We start from the raw sequence: 19,763 nt of genomic DNA, 5'->3' as shown, positions 1-19,763 counted from the left end.
GGCTGGAGAAACTGATCAGGAGGGCTAGCTCTGTGGTCGGCATGAAGCTGGACACTCTGGTGACAGTGGCAGAGAAAAGGACATTAAAGAAACTGCTGGACATTATGGACAATGCCAGACATCCTCTGCACACGGCCATAAACAACCAGAAGAGTCTGTTCAGTGACAGGTTGCTTCTCCCCAAGACAAGAACTAACAGACTTAAAAACTCCTTTGTCCTTTCCTTTATTTTTTATTCCTATTTATTCTATTTATCCCCTTTGTATATTTTATTTATATTTGTCTCTGTATTTATATGTGTGTGTGTGTGTGTGTGTGTGTGTGTGTGTGTGTGTGTGTGTGTGTGTGTGTGTGTGTGTGTGTGTGTGTGTGTGTGTGTGTGTGTGTGTGTGTGTGTGTATATAACAATTCTGTAACTGTAACTTCGGTCGTTGCTGTGCTTTTTTTGGAAGTCGAATTTCCCAGAGGAACCCACCCGAGGGATTAATAAAGTTCTATCTTATCTTATCTTATCTTATCTTATCTTATCTTATCTTATCTTATCTTATCTTATCTTATCTTATCTTATCTTATCTTATCTTAAACATTGTTGTTGTTGTTTTTAAACCCTCTGGTTAAGATTAATATGGGCATGTGCAGTGAATATCAGCGCTATGTGGCCAGAAGTGTGATAATATAATTTATTTTGTGTAATAAACAACTGCAAGGATAGATGATTACAACAAATAGATGACTAATACATAAAAGTAATACATAGATGAATAATGATGATGAGTTAAGATGCGTAATCATGGGAACAAGCGGGTTTACAAACAGGAGCAGCTGATTAGCTTTAGAAAAGCTGAAATAATACCTCAGCTGAAGCCACAAAGCCCGAATAAGTTGACACAGAAGAGACTTCAGTTTCAAGGCAAGGCAGAGATTCTTCCTTCCCACAGTGATTGTGGTCTTCAACAACTCTTTGAAGACTTGATTAGTCTGAGCTGCAACAACACCTAATTTCCCTCTGGGATTAATAAAGTATTACTGAATTGAATATATATAAAGAATACACATTATATTGAAAACATACATATACATGACCATAGTCATATCTCATCAGCATTGGTGAGGAATGTCCAAGGCGCCTGAAGGAATTGCTGAAGTTGACAGAAGATGCTGCTGGAGTTGAGGGAGAGGCAGACATTGTGGAAGTCTACCTCCTCTTCTGTAATAACATCATGTGTCTGTTTGAAGAAGTGGTGAAAAAACTGGAGAAGAATGTAACCACGTCTGTTGACCTCTATTCCATCATGGAGTGTTTCCTGAAAAGACTTCTTCAGAGAAGAGATGATGGGTTCTACGGGTACCTAACAAGACAAAAGCTCCAGCGTCTCTCGCCATCTGATGCTGATGGTGGCAGGCAGGAGTTTACAGCCTTCCTAGACACTGCCATCAGTTATGTCCGGAAGCGGTTTGACTTTTCAGAAGAAAACTGGCTTTTCCACCGGCAGCCCGTCTCTCTAGCATCTGGGAAGATTTCCTTTGATGACATGGAGAAGATCATTGAACGGCTTCACCTGGCTGGCAGGTAAGAAGAAAACATTTGCCAGTGAAATGATAAACCATGTTTTAATAGTATTGATGGTTAAAAATAAACAAATCAATTGATAGATAACATATATAAATAAAACCATAATCATTAACTTTGTTTGGAGTGTATATACACACGCATGCAATCTTTTATACACTATTTTACAAATTCAAGGAGTTCATATACTTAATATACTTAATATAAAGTATAAATATAATAAATAAACTATACTTATTGTATTGTTTAAATGCTATACAACGTTATAAACATATACAATACATTTTTTCCATTTATTTACCACTGTAAATGTTCTATGTACCACTTAGGATTTAGGTCAACTTCTCATCTCTATTGGCAGGTTAAACATCTCTATGGATGAGCTTTATGAAGAGTGTGTCACTGCAACCAGCCTCCTGAAGCACCTCACCAAAGAACACCAGGAGAAGGAAAAGTGGCAGTCCAAGGGAACAGCAGAGAAGTGGATGGAAACTCTTCAGGCAGCTGACCTCCCCAATATGCAGGCTGTTGTATCCTCAGCATCCCATCTTCCACTGGGTTTGAGGAGAGGATTTTCTCTCTTATGAAGAATAAGTGGACTGATGTGCGGAACAAATGTTCTACTGAATTAATTAGAAGTGAGCTCATTGTCAGTCTAAATTATGATATGTCTTGCTCAGAGTTTTACTCTGCAATCCTGAACGACAAACAACTCCTAACTGCAGCAAGAGCTCAAAAAAACACAAATGGAAGAAGTAGTCTGTTTCCACCTAATGTAGCATTGAGCTTGAGTTCATGAGTTTGTTGTTGTTTTTTACTTCAACTTTCAGCTGCAGTCGAGGCCTTTGAGGCACAAATGTTGTGTTTGCAGGTGTTCCACAGACTTTTTTTGCACTTTTCTAATTGCACTAAATGTGCACTGTTACAAGAATGTTTTTCTTTCTATTGTTTTCTATTAATTTATATAATTTTAGGTTAAGCAGGACAGAGTTCTTTGTGTTAACGTTGTCATTTTGTGTTAAAAATAAATGGATAAATGATCATTTGTTTCCCGTGTGTTCATATCACAAAGAATATGCATCTACTTAAATCAACTTCAAGTCAAATGGTTAAAAAAAAAATTTCACACACAAAAAGAGCTAAAAAAAATTCACCACACTGGGAAGGGTGAAGACAACTGGGTCGCCCGGCCCTGGCCACGAGGTGTCCCTTATTTATTTTTCAGGGAGTTGGCAACCCTAGGCCCATCTCATCTGATACATGTGGTTGCTTAAAAAGTAGCAACCTTAAAGAGTAAGGATGTATTCATTTAAGACATATTTGTGAATAAACTATATTCTGACACGACACTTTACTGAGTTCAGAAAAATGAGAATTATTGGACAGTTACAGAGCGGGTTTCATGACGAGTCACTTTCATGGCCCTCTGTAAGATCTCTGGAGTTTAGTGTTTAGGATGTGTGTATCCAAGTCTCTAATTATTCAGTTATGATCTTTTTTTGTTTGTTTGCTTTTCATCTGTTGAGTCAAAGTCCCAGATTATCAAATAAAAAGTGGACTGGCCCCTCACAACCTGGATTTCCCTGGAATGATTCGCAGGACACACCTGAGGAGAAAAACAGAAAGAGTGTTTGTATGAAAGGGTGTGAGTGGGTGAATGAGGCATGTTGCAGAAAAGGCTTTGAGTGCTCATGCAGAGAGAACACGAGCACTGTACAAGATCCCGTCCATTTAATGCTTACTGTAGTAAATGCATGGAATATTTTTCCTGTTTATAGTCGTTCATCCTCGGTGTTATGGGTACAAACACTCAGTTACAACTCAGCAAGCAGCAGTTTGGTGTACATACAATATTTGGCCACATTACCTTTGTGTATGCAGAGCTCAAATTACCTCAGTGACAGACATGAGACTGTGTGTGTGTGTGTGTGTGTGTGTGTGTGTGTGTGTGTGTGTGTGTGTGTGTGTGTGTGTGTTTGCTGGTTTAACAGCATATCATATTAAAACATCTCTCATTAGAAATCAGCTAAGGGGTTCAGCACCTGCTCAGCGAAGCATTTTCATATGCTATGCTTCACCTAAGCTGAGGGGAAGTCAGCTGCTGGAATAGCCCTGTGAAGAGCAATGATGTGCATGAGGCCTTCAAACCACTTCCTGTCTGTTGGTTAGTCTACAGGAAGTCACATGATTGTTGCATCCTGCACAGACCTGCTTTGCGCTCTAATTGGGCTGCATGTGTGAAGAGGATCAGTGATAGGACAGGCATGTCGCCTCACTTCTTCTTTATTCCTAGAAATAAAATGTGCACACAAAGAGAGAGATGGTAGCTGAATATAGTAAATGAGTAAAGCTGTGATGTGTAATCTTTACTTGCACAGGGCCATCTTATGTATGCTGAAAGAAAAACAACTACCAAGTCACGATGCACAAATCTGGCTTGACTTATATGATTTCATTTAATTCATGCAAATCCAGATTCTTTATTTTTACACACAAATATATTAAGATGTTGCATTAAATGTCAAATAAATAGAATGCAATGACATTCAAGTCACTTCAGGCCTAAATTCAATTGATAAAGGCGCCAAAACCGCATGAAAATGATGTAAGGGAGATACCCATCACTGCATGGTAGCTCCTCTTCTGGTTTTGTTAGCATCTGGTAACCAAGGAGACCAAAAAACCCGGCTCATGTTGGGCTCTTTCATATGTTCACAGTGCAACAAAGGTCATAGTGCATCGGTCTGGACTCTTTTTGAATATGACGTCACGCTGTCAGAGGGTGGGTTGGAACAGTCTCGCTGAAATAAGGATTCAGCCTGACTGATGTTCAAGTGCCACGAGTGCCAATGCAACTCCGTTCAGCTCAGTAACAGGTTGATTATCTTTATGCACTTTTGCTAATCTAACCTGCTGTATATAGCTTCAGCGTCTTGATAACGAAAGAGGAAGAGCATTTCCAGCTAAGAGCACAGAGCATGTTCATTTAAAGTCAAAGGCCATAGTACTAGTAACTAATAATTCGGACATTTGCAGAGTTCACGCTTGTTTCAGTGATGTGCATTGCTTAATCTGAAGGGTTAGAGCGATGGCGCTGCTCTTGTCCTCCCATCTTTGTAAGCACTGCGCCGCTGCTCTCGGGCAACCTACCAAGCATGCTTCAAAGTTAGAACAGAATTAATATCAGCAGCAAGAATTAGTACCAGAGCAGTGACCTTAGTTACATGTTATCTTCTCTTAACATAGGTTTGGTTGTCAAAAGCCATTCTTATCAAAGAGGAGGCCTGTTGTCATCGTGCCCAGTCCCGGGTCACAGATAACTCTGAGAAAGGAGAAGAGCCAAGTTTTTACAGAGTTTTGGGAAAACAACGCTCTTCACAAAAAAACATGACATCCCATGAACACGATAGCTTGCAACCAGAGAGCGATAGGAGCATTAGGTCAAAGGTGAAAGCACAGGAAGTGCTGGGAGTCTCTCAAGGCTGTTACAGTGCTGACAGCAAGGACAGGCCACACGGATGTGGGCTATTAGGCCTTCCTTACACACTACTGCATCATAGAAACTGACACTGCAGTCTGGAGCCTCGATCAGTGTGGTGGAGCCGTGATGAGAGACGGTGGAGTTGGGGGAATGTTTTGGCTACACAAACATTTTGGCAAATCTGACAGTATCTTTGTATGGTTTGGCACCGAGGCTGAGGGTGTGGACCTCTGCTCACACGGAGCAGATAATTAAGGACTGAATGGTAATTTGGGCCTAATCTGTGCCGCTAAATGGTTCCCATAACATTCCTTTGGAATATGAATTCTCAACCTACTTAAAGTGGAGCTATGTGCTAAATGTATTATTGGAACAAAACATTAAATGTTTGCATATTAAACATTGGCTTTGTACAGCCAGAAGCAGAGTACTCATGTAAAACAAAGAAACCCCCAAACGTTAAAGTTTATTTCAGATCAAGTTAAAAGAAGACTGAAACACAATGAAAAAATGGAAAAGTCAGTAAAAGTAGTACGCCAATAGCAATGACTGTGAAACCGACTGTCTGGTGTTATTTAGATCCCTCCCGAGCCATCGGGGCCTGAACACGGGGCCTCTGAGGATGTGCTGGGTCATCTGGGATTGCGGGCACCACTGAGGAACTTGGAGCCAGTGTGAATGATGATTTTCGTCATGATAACTGAGCAGTTTTTACAGTTTGGGAATATCATCCTGCCAGGTGAGGCTATGAATGTGTTCCCCATCATAAAATGTTATTTGGAGGAAAAGTGACAGACTGAAAGCGCTTTAAAAATGAGTGCTGTAAAACAAACACTGCACAAATGGAAGGAGGCCCAGGCTGTGGTGATGTCATGCTATCTGCTTAAACCACTAAGAAGCCTCGCTGCTGCGTTCCGGACTCGCTGGAGGTGAGAGCGAGCCAGAAAAGAGGAAGTCGCAGCAGTTCAGACTGATGTGGGGGAAATGTTGTAGAACAAACCCATCCAGGTGTTACTTGCTGTTGCATCCATAACACAGGAGAACAAATGGGGGTCCCTGGAATGATTCACAGAAATCGATTTGGAGACGAGCTCCAGCCTCTTGTCATTACTTTAAGGGTTAATTTTCAGCATGATGAAACATGAGTAAAACAGACAAAGCTACTGTCTTTTTAAGTTGAAATTTCCTCTTTTTCTCCATGACTGACGACAATTCAGACGAAACACAAACAGGAAATTTTGAGAAAGAAGGCAATAGGTCTGGAAGATCATCATTCAGGCCGATCATTTTCAAAACGAGGGTGCCTGCTTTTCATTTCAAACGTGTGTGTTCATCACACGCGTCATTATGTTTGCTCTAACCTAATCTTTGCATACGACATCTCTGTAGTGTCTGCACGGTCAAGCAAAGGAACAGTTTGAGGTGCTCCAGTAGTCTGCACCTGTGATGTTGGGATCTGAAGATGGAGGATGAAAAACAATCTGCCACAGTAATCATGTGTTTACTTTGTCGCAGCAGAAGTGGACCTCACTCACTTAAAACAATTGTTTTCATTACTGACTAATCAATAAAAACTGTATTTTTTGTATTAATATGACGCTTTATCTCAGAGTGTGCCCCTCTGATTCAAACATCCAGTGAACATAAAAACACTCAGTTAAAAATAAATAAATAAATCATCTTTTAAAAAGAACCACTCTTCCTAGCTTCTGTGGTGAATCTGCGTCTTAGTTGAAATGCTTGGGCTTCGCTTAAGGAGGACTGCGTTTGGCTGTTCGCTTCAGGAAAGGCAGCTCCACTACATTTCTGTGGGTCCTCTTTCTTTCCGGGCACTGAAAATCCGTCGCCACCTTTCACCCCTTTAGCGCCGGCACTGTCGAAACTTCTTTGAGTTTATTATAGGTTTTGGTCAGACTGTTGGCCCCTGAGCTGGTTTGGCTCCCCACATGGGACATTCCTGTCGAGCAGCCCCTCCCTGGAAGTCTCTCAGTGCGCAGACTCGCGGCTCTCCGCTGTCAGGGCAAGGCAGACTGACAGTATGGCGGCGGGGTGCAGCTGGAAGGATGCTACTGTCGCCCGTGATGTGTCTGTCGCCGGCAGGATGTGAATGGACTATTGACGGCACAAAGAGCAGAGGATTTAGCGCTAAAGGCCTGTCGCCGTGAGCCTCCAAGATGGCCAGGCTCGCCGACTACTTTGTTGTGGTCGGTTACGACCTAGAGAAGCGAGGTGGGTGTTTGAGTTAGCCAGCCCTGCTAGCTTTAACGGCTGTGGGCAAACAGGAGGAGGGGAGGGAGGCGGGGACGGGCCAGGCCCCCGTTCACAACTAACCGACTTGGGCGCTGTCATTTGGCTGCTAGCCTCAACTTTAGACCGGGGCGCGCAGGCCTCACGGGATTAGTGTAGTTGAATGCGAGGCTGTCAGCCGGTGTGTCACATTTGTGACTGTAGGAGAAGCTGCTTGGAGAACTCCATTACAACCGCCAACTTCCAATGGCGTTTTAGCTTAGGAAACCGAGCTGCCTCACTCCGGTGACAGAAAACTTGGGCTAACTTCATTTGCTAAGAGCTAACGTTAGAAGGACTAGCTTTGAGGGGCTTTCAGTTTGGTCGGTGAGACCTGAGACGGATTTATTCACCCGCATCTTGCCCGTTCTCTCTCATTTGCAAGCCTTAGAAGTGGCGTTTTGGGAAAATGACTTGTTTCAGGGGTAGCTTAACACAGGATGTGACAGCGATTAGTCAGTGTTGTTGTGGCTGCAGGGTCCTGAATAGCCACGCTGCGTTGACGTCCACCTGGACTTGATCAAATCACTTTAAAAGTACAAATCGATGCTTCTTCCTGCCGCAGTTGCTTATTGTTTTCTTTGTGTGTGTTTTGTCTGGATTAACCTAGATGGCTTTGCCCCCCTCTTGAGCCCCCTCGGACCGGAGCTGTGTTCCCTCGCGTTGCTGGGACGGGGTTTGGACCGTTATCCGAGCCCCCCTCCCTTCAGCCTGAGCCTTGGCCTAGATCTGTGCCGTATAATGGCCCGTTTAATCATGAAATATTCAGCTCGCCTATCCAACGGAAGCATGCAACTTGTAACGCGGTTGTCTTTTATTTAGAGTGATTTTTTTCTTTTGCTTATGATTTATTCAGAAGAGGCAAATTTGTAACATGACGAGGCCCTCGTGGCTAAAAGCAGGCTCTGGACTGGCTTTTATCATGATGCTGGGGTGGCCTACATCCCCTTTTCTGACACATGAATGCATTTATTGCGTCTTGTATGTTTCTTTCAGAAGGGGGGAATACAGGATGTTATAACGTGGACGCTGCAAGCGCTGCAGAAACTCCCCTTCCTGTGCTACAGTGCTTGAATGCATTGCAGAGCAGAACATGCCAGTAAAAAGCATCTGGGAAGCAGACATTAAAGCCACGGTGGCTTAATGGATCAAACGCTCCGTGCCTCATAAAAACCAAACACTTTGAGGGTGATGATGATTTTTGGTGTGGCTACACTAACGTTGCCTTTCTAGAGGCTGAAGGCGTTGTTGTTGTGGTGAACGTCCCCATTTGCAACAAGGACGGTTTTTGCCTTCATCCACGTGCTTGGTGGGTCCATCTTCTTCTAGTTTCTTCTGGTTCCAAATGCAAAGCTTCCATTATTGTTTATTTGGAGAGTTCTGACTTTACATGTGTTTATGCAGGATTACTTTGCTTTCTACCAATGCTGCAGCTACAGTGTGCTGGCACTAACTGACTGTAAAGAAAACACTTGGCTTCGCATCAACAATGAAAGGTCCTCGAGTATAAGAATACCAGGAATTCTGCAGTACAGTGGCGTTTCCTCCTGTGTCTAAATATTTCATGCATCCTGTCTACGTGTGTGTGTGCTTATGTTAGTTGGGTGGTTGCTGCTTGTCACTCAGTTAGTGGAATGTTTTGCAAGCGTGGGCACTGACAGGCTGTCGGGGCTGACATCATCGCTGCTCATCTGCCTCTTAGAGGAACCATGTGGGTGTTTACAAACACGACGTCCATCTGTCAGATTTTTTGTGTCTCTTTGCTGACTTTTAAACGGATGCGAACCCAGAGGGAAAACCTTGAACCTTTGTTTATCCGGGAACTGTTCTGCTCTGCTAAGATGCCGCCTTAGACAATCTGTGGAGCCCTACTTAGAGCCAAGATGGCTGCCTGCGGCTTGGGAAGAGTTCGCAGTTGCCCCGAGGTGTGGTGGCCCTAGAGAGGGTCTCTTGAAAAACTCAGCATGTCACAGTGTTTTGACAGCGGTGTGCCGAGTTGGCGACCAATTGGATTCACAGTCTGAGGCCCAAACAGGAAGTTCAGGCGAAGAAGTCCAGAGGGAGACTTATGTTTAGAGTGAGAATCCATATTGTCCCCCAGTGCGTGTCTGAAAACCAGGAAAGAGGCGTGTTTGGTCTGAGGCTCTGCGAGTTGGTCTCATTCAAGACTCACAAACACACAGGCTCTATTGTAGTTGGTCTGTGTGCCTCTGGCGCTCCGTTTGAGGGTGTTGGTCATTGTGGCGGCCCTAAACAGAATGTAGGATGGCTGTTTTGAGGCTGCAGTGACAGCTCTGGTAGCCAGCCTCCTTTTACACACAAAAACATCTCCACAGCTTGCAGTCAAGTAAGGAGGACACGGAGAGGGGCACAGAGGGGATGACCGAGCATGAATCGGGCTTGTGTGTGTCATGGTGTGGCTGTCGTAGTGGAGTTGTGACACTGCTAACAGGACGTCAGTGGCATCAATCAGTGTGCTGTGACTCTTGACCGGACAGATTTGTAGCAGTGATTGTGGTGGAGATTGGGTTTAAAGTTCCATGTTTCACCTCTGGCACCACTTTTGTTGCCACGGCTCAGACTTGAACGAATGACTGAGACTGAAGCATTATTTAGCTGTAGCAACGATGAACTTCACGTAAGTGATTTAGAGCGTAATTGTGAAACTATTTCCAGTATGTGATTCCACGTAGAAAACAATTTCTGTAAAGAAAGAACAAAAGTGTGTTTGGTTTCAGTGCTGAAGCTTGTGAATCTCATTGGCAGCAGAGCTGTGACAGAGCTCGGATCACTTCCTCTTCACACACCGCGTGCATACAGCGTGTCTCCGAGACGTGTTAGGGTTGGACCGTGCGATGATACTCGATGTGAAGTTGCAGATTTTTGATAGAGCATTTACACTGTACACACACAATCAGGATGTATTTTACAAATCACTCAGCAGCACTGCTTTATAGTCATATCTGATTTTTATATGAATGTCTGCAAAGCATTTAAAGCTGCGGTCAGTTGTTTTTTAGGTTATTTGACAGAAAAATGAATATTGTACGCATAAATATACATTTACTACATCTTGGAACAACCTGATGTATTGTTATAAACTTAGAGTTGGTACATTAAAGATAAATAGAAGTGAGCAGCGGTTTGTGGAAGGCACCACATTGTCCCAGCGTCGTGAATACGGCGGCTGAGATAGATGTCACCGTTCCACCTCCTCGTGTGGTGGGTGGAGCTAAAGACGGACGAGAACAGAACACGTTCTTGTGCTGTGAAAGCAAATTTCACATTCAACATGTGATCAGGCGTCTCCTTCACCAAAGAAGCAAAAACCAACAAAACGTCATAGTCTTCCTCCTCATCTCAAGCATCATCATCAGATCAAAAGTCAGGCCTCCAACACAGGAAAATGTGCATGAACATTAGACATGTGACCTTCCCGTCTACCGACAGCTAGCGAGCCGGCTTAACAGCGGCAACAGTTGGTTACAAGTTAACAGTCTTGGTCTCGTGTGTTCTAAAATCCACACCTGCTCTCTGGTTGCATTCTCACATTGGATGAGCTTATTTGCAAAGTGCCAAGCAGTATTCGACTTCAAAGAAAGTTTTACGGATGCCAGTAAACTGCTAACGGTGGCAAAACCAGACAGAAAGTGGAGAATATGCTCAACAGTTCACCTCAGTATGGCTGCCAGCAGTCAGAAGGGACTCGCGCTGATTTATCGACTCGTCTCGCACTCCTGTCACAGTTTTACAGCCTCCTCCAGAGTAAAAACATGTTGACAGCTGTGGACAACAGGCTCTACTCACTACAGATGAACAGCAGCCAGAGTTATTTGTCCTACAGCAGCCACCGTATCTAGGATAATAGTAGGTTTTACCTGTGATACCCTCTCTTAATCATTTGCGGATTTTAGCCAAAGTCAAGTCTTACCTTTGCAGGAACGATCTAGAAAGAGTGGTCCATGCTTTTATTACTTCACGGCTGGACTACTGCAATTCCCTCTATGCTGGCCTAGATCGTTCCTGTCTACATCGCCTTCAACTGGTGCAGAACGCTGCCGCTCGCCTGTTGACCGGTTCAAAAAAAAGAGACCACATCACTCCGGTTCTCTGCTCTCTCCACTGGCTCCCAGTTGCCTTTAGGATTGATTTTAAAATCTTATTGCTGGCTTTTAAGGTTTTAAATGGCACTGCACCTTCTTACCTGTCAGAACTCCTTAGTACTTATCGCCCCAGGAGATCTTTGAGGTCAGCCGACCTGATGCTTTTAGATGTTCCCAGGTATAAATTAAAGACAAAGGGAGAGAGGGCGTTTGCTGTGGCTGCACCCAGACTGTGGAACAGTTTACCTCCTCACGTCAGACTCTCCAAAAGCCTAGAAACTTTTAAAACCGCTCTTAAAACTCACCTCTTTTCATTGGCTTTTAGAAAGGTTTAATTTATTTGTTTTATATATTTTTATTTTATTTTTATCAGCGAGGTGTTATTACGAAATTGTGTTCTATTGTATTTTTATCTGTATTTACTGTACAGCACTTTGGTCAGCCTTGGTTGTTTTTAAATGTGCTCTATAAATAAACTTGACTTGACTTGACTTGACTTAATCTGCACGATGTTATCATCTGTCCACCTGCTTGCCTTTACGTTGTCTTGGGAAATTTCTTCAAATTTGGCACAAGTGTTCACCTGATTAGAAGTTGGTGTGACCCCACCACAAAGCGGTTTGGCCATTACTCAAAACTCACTCTAATAATGATGAAGTCCAACACAAATGTCTAAAAGTATTACTTGTGAGATTTTACATCCTAAAGGTGGTGTGTTATAAAGTTATACAGAAAGCTTTGGTGTTGGTACCAATAACATTTCAGAAGACTTGATACCATATCTCACACGCATCAGTCTTTGTCGTGTTTTTATTTAAAATATTTTCTATAACAATCAAATAAGAACGCACAACTTCTGTACCCACGTTCTTGTAGAAATATAGGAACATGTATGTGCTGGCATCATCTGGTACGAACATATCTTGTGACCTTGCCAGTTTGAATGGTTGGAGTATCGAAGCTGTAACTCTGTGGTGCTTACAGGCGCGTTCAGAACTGAGTGAGCAAATGCAAGGACAGATTTACGTGATGCTTCATAAGGCTCAGGGGCAAATAAAAACATTTCATATTGCAAGTGAGATGAAGCGAGGGGGCTTGGGGAGGATAGAGGAGTGTGTGTGACGCTGCCAGCAGTGCCTGCCTGTGGGCAACCACTTCCTCCATCGCTCCAGAGCAGCAGCCTTTCAGGCCCTCCAGAAATAGCCCACACAATCTGCCTTTCATAGGGGGGACAGAGTGACGCTGGGTCACAGCCGTGGTTGTGGTGAACTGCAGCTTTGTGTGCGTTTGTGTGTGTGTGCATGCAACTTTTGATGGCCTGCCTGTTTGTGGCTGTCTCTGAGTGATTGCTTTATTACCATGGCAACGTTTACCCGCATGTGGTCTGCTGGTTGTGAAGAACAGTTTTGGCGTGCCGACTAGTAAAAATGTGGATATTTGAAAACCCCCCTGTCCTGTTCTGTCCGAGCTGCTGCAGGGGGCAGTACCTGGACAGGCTGCCAGCACACAGGGAAAGACCACCTTTGAAACGATAATGGTGACCCACAGTCTGAGTTAGTAGTGGCAGCATTTGGGCTCAATTGAAAGTTTTCCCAGTTTTGGTCGAGTTGACTGATTATAAATATAGAGTGATTTTTATTGCTTGCTGTTTTCAGTGATGGCTGCCGTGATGCTGAGTGTTGTGAGAGTCATACATGCTCAGCTTCAGGTGTGTCCGCACTGGGACTCGAGTCGAGTCAACCAATTTGCCATTTTTTCTTTGATTAGTGTAGGATTATTTCAATAACTGTTAACACATGGTTTTAGATATGACACGTCGACATCATCAATTATGGCTACGAGTCATTGCAGCCCTAGTTTAGGTGAGGATGGTGCTGGGATAGAGTGCAGGATGCAGCACACATGACACGTGGATTAAGTTGGCCAAGTTAGTACTGTTGCTATTCTCATGGTGGTTCAGTAGAAGAACGTGCAATAACCTAACTGTAATCGGTGACTCTGATTGGCCGTAGGTCTCGCTGTGTTGCCTTGTGCTGCATACAGCAGTCTGTCTGCTTTTCTGAATGCTTGTTATTCATGAGGGAGACGACGGCCCGTGTGTGTGTGTGTGTGTGTGTGTGTGTGCTGGGTGTGTGTGTGTGTGTGTGTGTGCTGGGTGTGTGTGTGTGTGCTGGGTGTGTGCTGGGTGTATGGATGCCTCCCTCCTCATGCTTTGATGGTCTCCCTGGAATTTTGAGAATTTCGCTGTCCCCTCACAGGACAAAGGCTGAGTCAGTGCCGCTCACAGTTAGCCGTCAGAGCTCAAGGGAGCAATCGTTGCAAACCCTGCGGGGTGATTCCAGCGTGTCCGGAGCACGTCTGATTTAAAGATGAGATGGGGGTTGTTAGGATTACCAGTGCTGGCTGCGTGCAGCTGGCTGCCTGTTGTGGTAACCACACCACTATGTATGTAAGAGGATGATGCTCATTTTAATCTTCTACATTTTTTAAAAGAAACTAATACCAATGGTGAAATGTGTGCGTAATATAAAATCTGTGAAAGCAACAACATTAAGCTGGCACTGTGCAGACGTCCTGCTATTAGTGCTTTGTGCAGTCATTTGTTGTTGTTCTTCCTGCAGTAAGAACTACTGAAACTTGACCAGTGGTAGAAGATTAAGTCTCATCTCTATTAACATGGACTCCAGATCAAATCTGCCCCTCAGTTACCCACTGTGCTTGTGCTAATCTCATACGAGGCCTGTGATTGGTTTGAATATACAGATTAGAGGTCGCGTGCCGCACCCAGTCTGTGCCTGGCTGCTCTCTCCTCCCCCAGAACAACATCGCTGAAACTTATTGACGTAATGCTTTAGGTACATTCGTGGTTAACAGTTAGCAGGCTTAGAAGTATGATAGAAATGTCACATCATGTCATGTAGCTTTGAAGAAACATTTACTGCATGTCTTCCTGTAAAACAGACCTGCTCTTCTTTTAATTAAAATGTTATATAATGCAGTAGATGGACGTGTTTGTGAAACATCAATGAATTAATCCGTGAAAATTTCAGACACAGAAAAAGTCACGAGAACGAGCTTTTATAAAACTCTGTATAATAGACTCAGAGTGGCTTAGTGAAACTACATATTGGACCAATAATTAGGTTAATCAATTGAATTCACATCATGTATTTGTGTGCATTAAAGTTGGAGCTTGCAGCTGTGATATGAACGCACTCTTCTTCCGTCAGACGTGACAGACTCAGATGTGCAGGACAATTCTGGGTCTGTGTTTGTGATGCTCAGCTAATGGGACGTGCACCTGTGCACTTCCAGGAAAATATCCATTTGTTTCATTATCTTTTTGTGAGAAGGGAGGAGCTGGCACATGGTTGTAGGGAAGGGCTAGCTGTGCTAATGAACCCATGTGTCAGGGTGGTGCTGTGCGCAGGTCAGCTGTTATGCTTTGCCCCAACTTGTCACAGTAAACTGGCTGAAACAGCTCTGAACCATGACGGAGCCTCAGCCATGTTTTACACATGGCTGCAGAAACTCCCCCTGTGACCTCTTCATACATACTGACAACACTTTGAACCAGAACACTTCAGACGTGGACTCGTCACTCTGATGATCTGGTTTTCAGTCCAGTTCTGGTGCCGTTTGGTCAGCCTGTGCCTTGAGAATGGCTTCTTGACAGACTCTTTCCTGTTGAACGCGTTTCTGCCGAGTCTTCAGGGATCACTGTATGGATCAGCTGAAATCTGTCAGCCTTCTTTGCCCTCTTGTTTCTGAAGGCCGTCACTTTCAGATACTGTTTGTCTGCTGTAGGCCTGAAAGTCTTCATTGGTTCTCTCGAGTCCAGTTTCTGCAGACCAAACACTTGGTTCATGCTTTCAGTTAAATGTCTTTTTATTGGTTGAATGATTCATGCGTTATTGTTAGCTGGTGTAACAAACAAGCAAAATGTTAGAGTCCAAGGACTAAAACGTCAAATATAAAGAAATGAGGGGTGCCTGATAACCTCTGCAGTGTGCTGGGGGCTGTCCCGACAGAGCTGTCTGCCTTCACTGTCTCGTAGTCTGGTTCCTGTTTGGTTATGAGACACGTAGTTGTTTCTTGGCTGTTGGTTGCCCAAGTAACCAGATGTCATGTCCGTTACGTGTGTGTAGGTGATTAATGCCATGGAAGTTAGTGTGACATAGGAGACTGCAGCGGGAGAAAAGACAAATGAAATGATTAAAGGGATTTAATGCATTTCTGAGTAAAGACAGAGGTGTGGGTGCCAGGAGATAAGGCGCAATAGCACACATCTATTGAGTCAAGTTTCCTGTTGCCGTGCTCAGGGGGAGAACACGGAAGCAGAATCTACATCGTGCTCGCCGGGACCATATTTCCTCTATGTAATGATGTGATGAAGAATCTGCTTTTATTAATTAACGTGTCTTTACTCTGTGCTTGTTGCCATTAAGTTTCCCAAAGTATTGAAATCCTGATGAAGCTCTTACACCCTCATTGCCCACCGTGCCCCACGTCCTCCTTATAGATGTGTCACAAAAACTGATGGTGTGTGTGTGTGTGTGTGTGTGTGTGTGTGTGTCAATTTTCAGAGAACTTGCTACAAATTTTTAAGAAGTTTCTCCACCGTGTTTAAAAGAACTGCGACAGGGGAAGTTCAGTTTCTTTATGAGGTGGTTGGTTGATGGAGAGCATACAGTACCAACTAGGGCTGGGCGATATGACCCAAAATTCATATCTCGATATTTTTTAGCTGGATGGCGATATAAGATATATATCTCGATATTTTTTTTTAAAGCCATAAGTTAAGAACAAAAAGAGAGTTCTTAGTCACACTGTGTCCCAGATGTCACACGGGCACTTTTATTTACATACAGCGTAGATGTACATGAAGAAATTACTCAAAAATAAATTATCAGCATTTATTAAATAATCATGGTCCATAAATAAAAGAAAACAATGTTATTTTTGTGCATAACAAAAAGCTCACAATTCTGCAGTCAAAATGTAAACTAATAGACGCTGAGCGTAATAACAAAGAGACAGATTTCACAGCTGCACCACGTCTCTGAACAGGTGCCATTTATGGTCCTTATACACACACAGTACGTATCACTCCGCGAGGCTCCTCCTCGGTAGCCGTAATCCTCCGACATCAAGCGGTGCAGCTCCGCAGCTTAGCAAAGTCATATTAAAACATTTGACAGATTGCTGAGCGCTGTGTTCCACATAAAATCGGTTTGTGGTCAGCAAGCACAACCAGAATTCATACATAAGGCGCGCTGTCGATTTTTGAGAAAATGAAAGGATTTTAGGCCGTGCAGCTCCTCCGGGCTGCATGTCGTTAGCGCGGTTAGCTCGCTAACACGTTGACGCCGTCCAGCCCCACGCACGGTAACTCGCTAACGGAGATTTTCCGCTTTCATCTTGTCATTGCCTGCAGGTGAAGCTATGGGGGAGTTGTGTTCAGTGAAGGAGAGGCGAGGCCGAGTAACGTTGCGTAGAGACAAAAGTGGACGAAAGAGAGGCAAACCTGCGGCTCCACAAGTATAATTATAACGTAACATAGACTATATCGATATAAACGATATTGTCACATCTTATATCTCGTATGAAAATATATCGATATTTTTAAAAAACTCGATATATCGCCCAGCCCTAGTACCAACTACTACTCATCACAGCCGTGTACTGCTGCTGAATGGTTTTCAGCTATACAAATACAGAATTTAAGGACCAGTAAAGATATTTCATGTGAAATCTAAATCCACTGTGTCTGATCACTGTTTGCATGTAGCGCATAAGCTGTGGTTGTTAATAATAACATGGTTTTCTGAGGTTACACAGAGCTCCACTACATGCAATGCTTTGTTCAGATTGGTGCACCTGTTCAGGAGGACAAGTCTTTTAGTGTTTTGTGATTTCAAAAGTATTTTAGAGCTACATTTTAATGTCTGCTTAGATAATGAGATATCATTAAATATGGCAGTCACCAAAAGCCCTTTTCGACTCGTGCCTACTCAGCTACTCAGCTCAACCCTGTTTGGTGGTTAGGGTTTTCCATCAGGTGGTAATAACTGCTACCTGCTGCTTTTTAAAATATTATATGTGGTGTCCCTGTCACATTGCACAGGACCTTTGGCCATGGTACTCTATTGTAATGGAAAACATCTAAAACTGACTCGAGCCGAGTACTGATAATGAAAAGCACAGACCTAAGTGTTAAAGCTCAGGATATGAAAGATCATAGTTCAGAACTGAGAGTTCAGGTGATTGAAATGAGTGATGCTGTCAGGCGTGCTGTACAGCAGCGGTCCCCAACCTTTTTCTGCCACGGACCGGTTCATATCTGACAGTACTGTCACGGACCGGCCTTTAAGTTGTCGGGGATAATGCAACAAAACAAAACCAGTACCAGCATCAAAGACGATTTATTCATAACACACGGGGAAAGACCCAGGGAAACGGAGTTGACGATAAAACCCTGAAAACCACACACCCGAGCCTCAACTCTCGCGGCCCGGGACCAAACGACTCACGGACCGGTACCGGTCCATGGCCCGGGGCTGGGGACCGCTGCTTTACATCACAGAAAAAATGTCTTCCAGGGTTACAGGCAGAGTCAGGAGGTCGGTTTATGTGTCAAAGCCCCAGAAACGCTGGCAACACTGACAGTTTCAAACTGTTGTGTTTTTGTTTGTTCTGCTGCTCTAGCAGAGGAGCGTGCACAAAGGTAGAAGATGCACTGCTGTCTCCTCTATGCTGGGCCAATCAGTGTCGAGCAAAACCACAGTGAGGTTACCAACGTGCTGCTCCGTGAGGTTTCTTTGAGGGATTTGCTTGATCGGGATTGGAATCCACAGATTCTCGTCTTATGTGAACTGATTTTAAGCCGTATAAAGTCTATTTTGAGCCGCACATATATATTAGAGATGGACCGATACGTAATATCGGATCGGTCCATCTCTAATATATATCTGAATGAAAACACTAATTCTGTGTTGTCTTATGCTGTTTCTGAACATGATGTGAATGAGTAACAGGCTGTTTGTCTGAAAGTGTCGAGTGGAAGTTGAATGGTGGGTGGATTTGATTCAGAGAGACTGGGGAGTAGATGGCCTGTGTTGTGGGAGCCTTGGCTTTTTTCCTGTGCTCTTCAATGTGTTTGGCAGCAGAGGACAGCTGGAAACAACATGTAGCTCCAAACATGAACGTGAGAAGAAATTAAGCTCATGTTATCAATCATCAGCCTTGTGACGTGTTAGATCTGAAGCAAGTGGCATCCTACAGCTGAAAGTTTGGTCGCTCTGCTGGGCCTCTCTGTGAGGCCGTTTCCTCTCCTGGAAAGCCCTTTCTTTTTGTTTGGAGCTTTGGAGGGGGGGAGCTTTTTGCAGGAAGGATGTGAGTTTGCTGAAGAGCTTTTGCACAAAGAAAACGTCCCACATTGTCTCCAGGGCGACGGCGTTTGCCAGATGGACCCTTTTTTTCTGTGTTTGATTCTTAAAAGGCGTCTTTGCTCATCCAGTCCGGTTTGAACAGGGATTGTCTTATTTGAGGGTATCGTGTTATCCAACACCAAACTGAGAGACACTGCTGAATGTCAAGTGTTTCTTATTAATGTGCTGAGCGGCTGTATGGATTTCAGGCACGGTGAACCATACTGTGTACCCACGAGGAGCCTGTGTGCTTTAGATCACGCACAGAAACACTGTCCTGGATGAGTATATTTGACAAATGGCACGAGTGAGCGATGGTGTGTAAGCTGGGCGGACAGCAGAAAGAGCAGGACCGAGGGTGTGGTGATGATGATGATGAAGTCATAGCTTTTCACCACGAAGGCCTCAGTTCTGCTTTGGAGATGTTATCTGAACAAAGATGCAGTCCATGCAAGCTGAGAATATGTTAATGATGTGTGCATTTGCAACTGCATCATCTCGGCATTATCGATGTTTTCCACACAAAGATTCTGTGAAGAAGAGAAGATTGTGTCTGTAATGGGTTGAGTGCACAAATGAAAGGAAGCAAGCTCATGTTTTATGAAATGAATTAGTGAACACTCCCTTTTAAAATGCTCAACACGACTACCTCGTGTAGTTGTTAAGTGCTTTGTGACTGTAGAAATTCTTATCTTGTGGAAGTGCTCCAATTCCATCCTTTCAGATTGAGCTTGGCCCACAGCGCATCAACCAGCTCTCTGTCTCAGCAGTTGTGCCTGGTGGCAAAGGCTCTCCATCCAAACAAAGACTCTTTGGCCATCTGCTGTCAAAGATGGTGAAGAAAGACTGGAAATGTAGCTGAATGATATCCAGGACCACAAATGTTCACCTTG

At 43.8% G+C, this 19,763-nt stretch overlaps 1 protein-coding gene across 5 annotated transcripts in view; it reads left to right on the top strand.

The window, feature by feature from the left end:
* The first annotated feature begins 7,038 nt into the window (after positions 1–7,038).
* Positions 7,039–19,763, top strand: part of sbf1 (SET binding factor 1) — a 53,557-nt gene continuing 40,832 nt past the window's right edge. For all 5 annotated transcript variants that reach the window (XM_085252994.1, XM_085252993.1, XM_085252991.1 and 2 more), the window contains exon 1: positions 7,039–7,280. In XM_085252994.1, coding sequence (XP_085109120.1) covers positions 7,226–7,280 — 55 coding nt within the window. In that variant the 5' untranslated portion in view covers positions 7,039–7,225. The remainder of the gene's footprint in view (positions 7,281–19,763) is intronic.

Source organism: Mchenga conophoros, linkage group LG17 (assembly GCF_057382185.1).
Source record: "Mchenga conophoros isolate Kocher_MC1m ecotype Shallow Benthic linkage group LG17, M_conophoros_male_GT1.1, whole genome shotgun sequence".
NCBI classification, from domain to species: domain Eukaryota; kingdom Metazoa; phylum Chordata; class Actinopteri; order Cichliformes; family Cichlidae; genus Mchenga; species Mchenga conophoros.
Note: the sequence above shows the minus strand (reverse complement) of the source record. Positions and strands in the feature narration are given on the sequence as shown.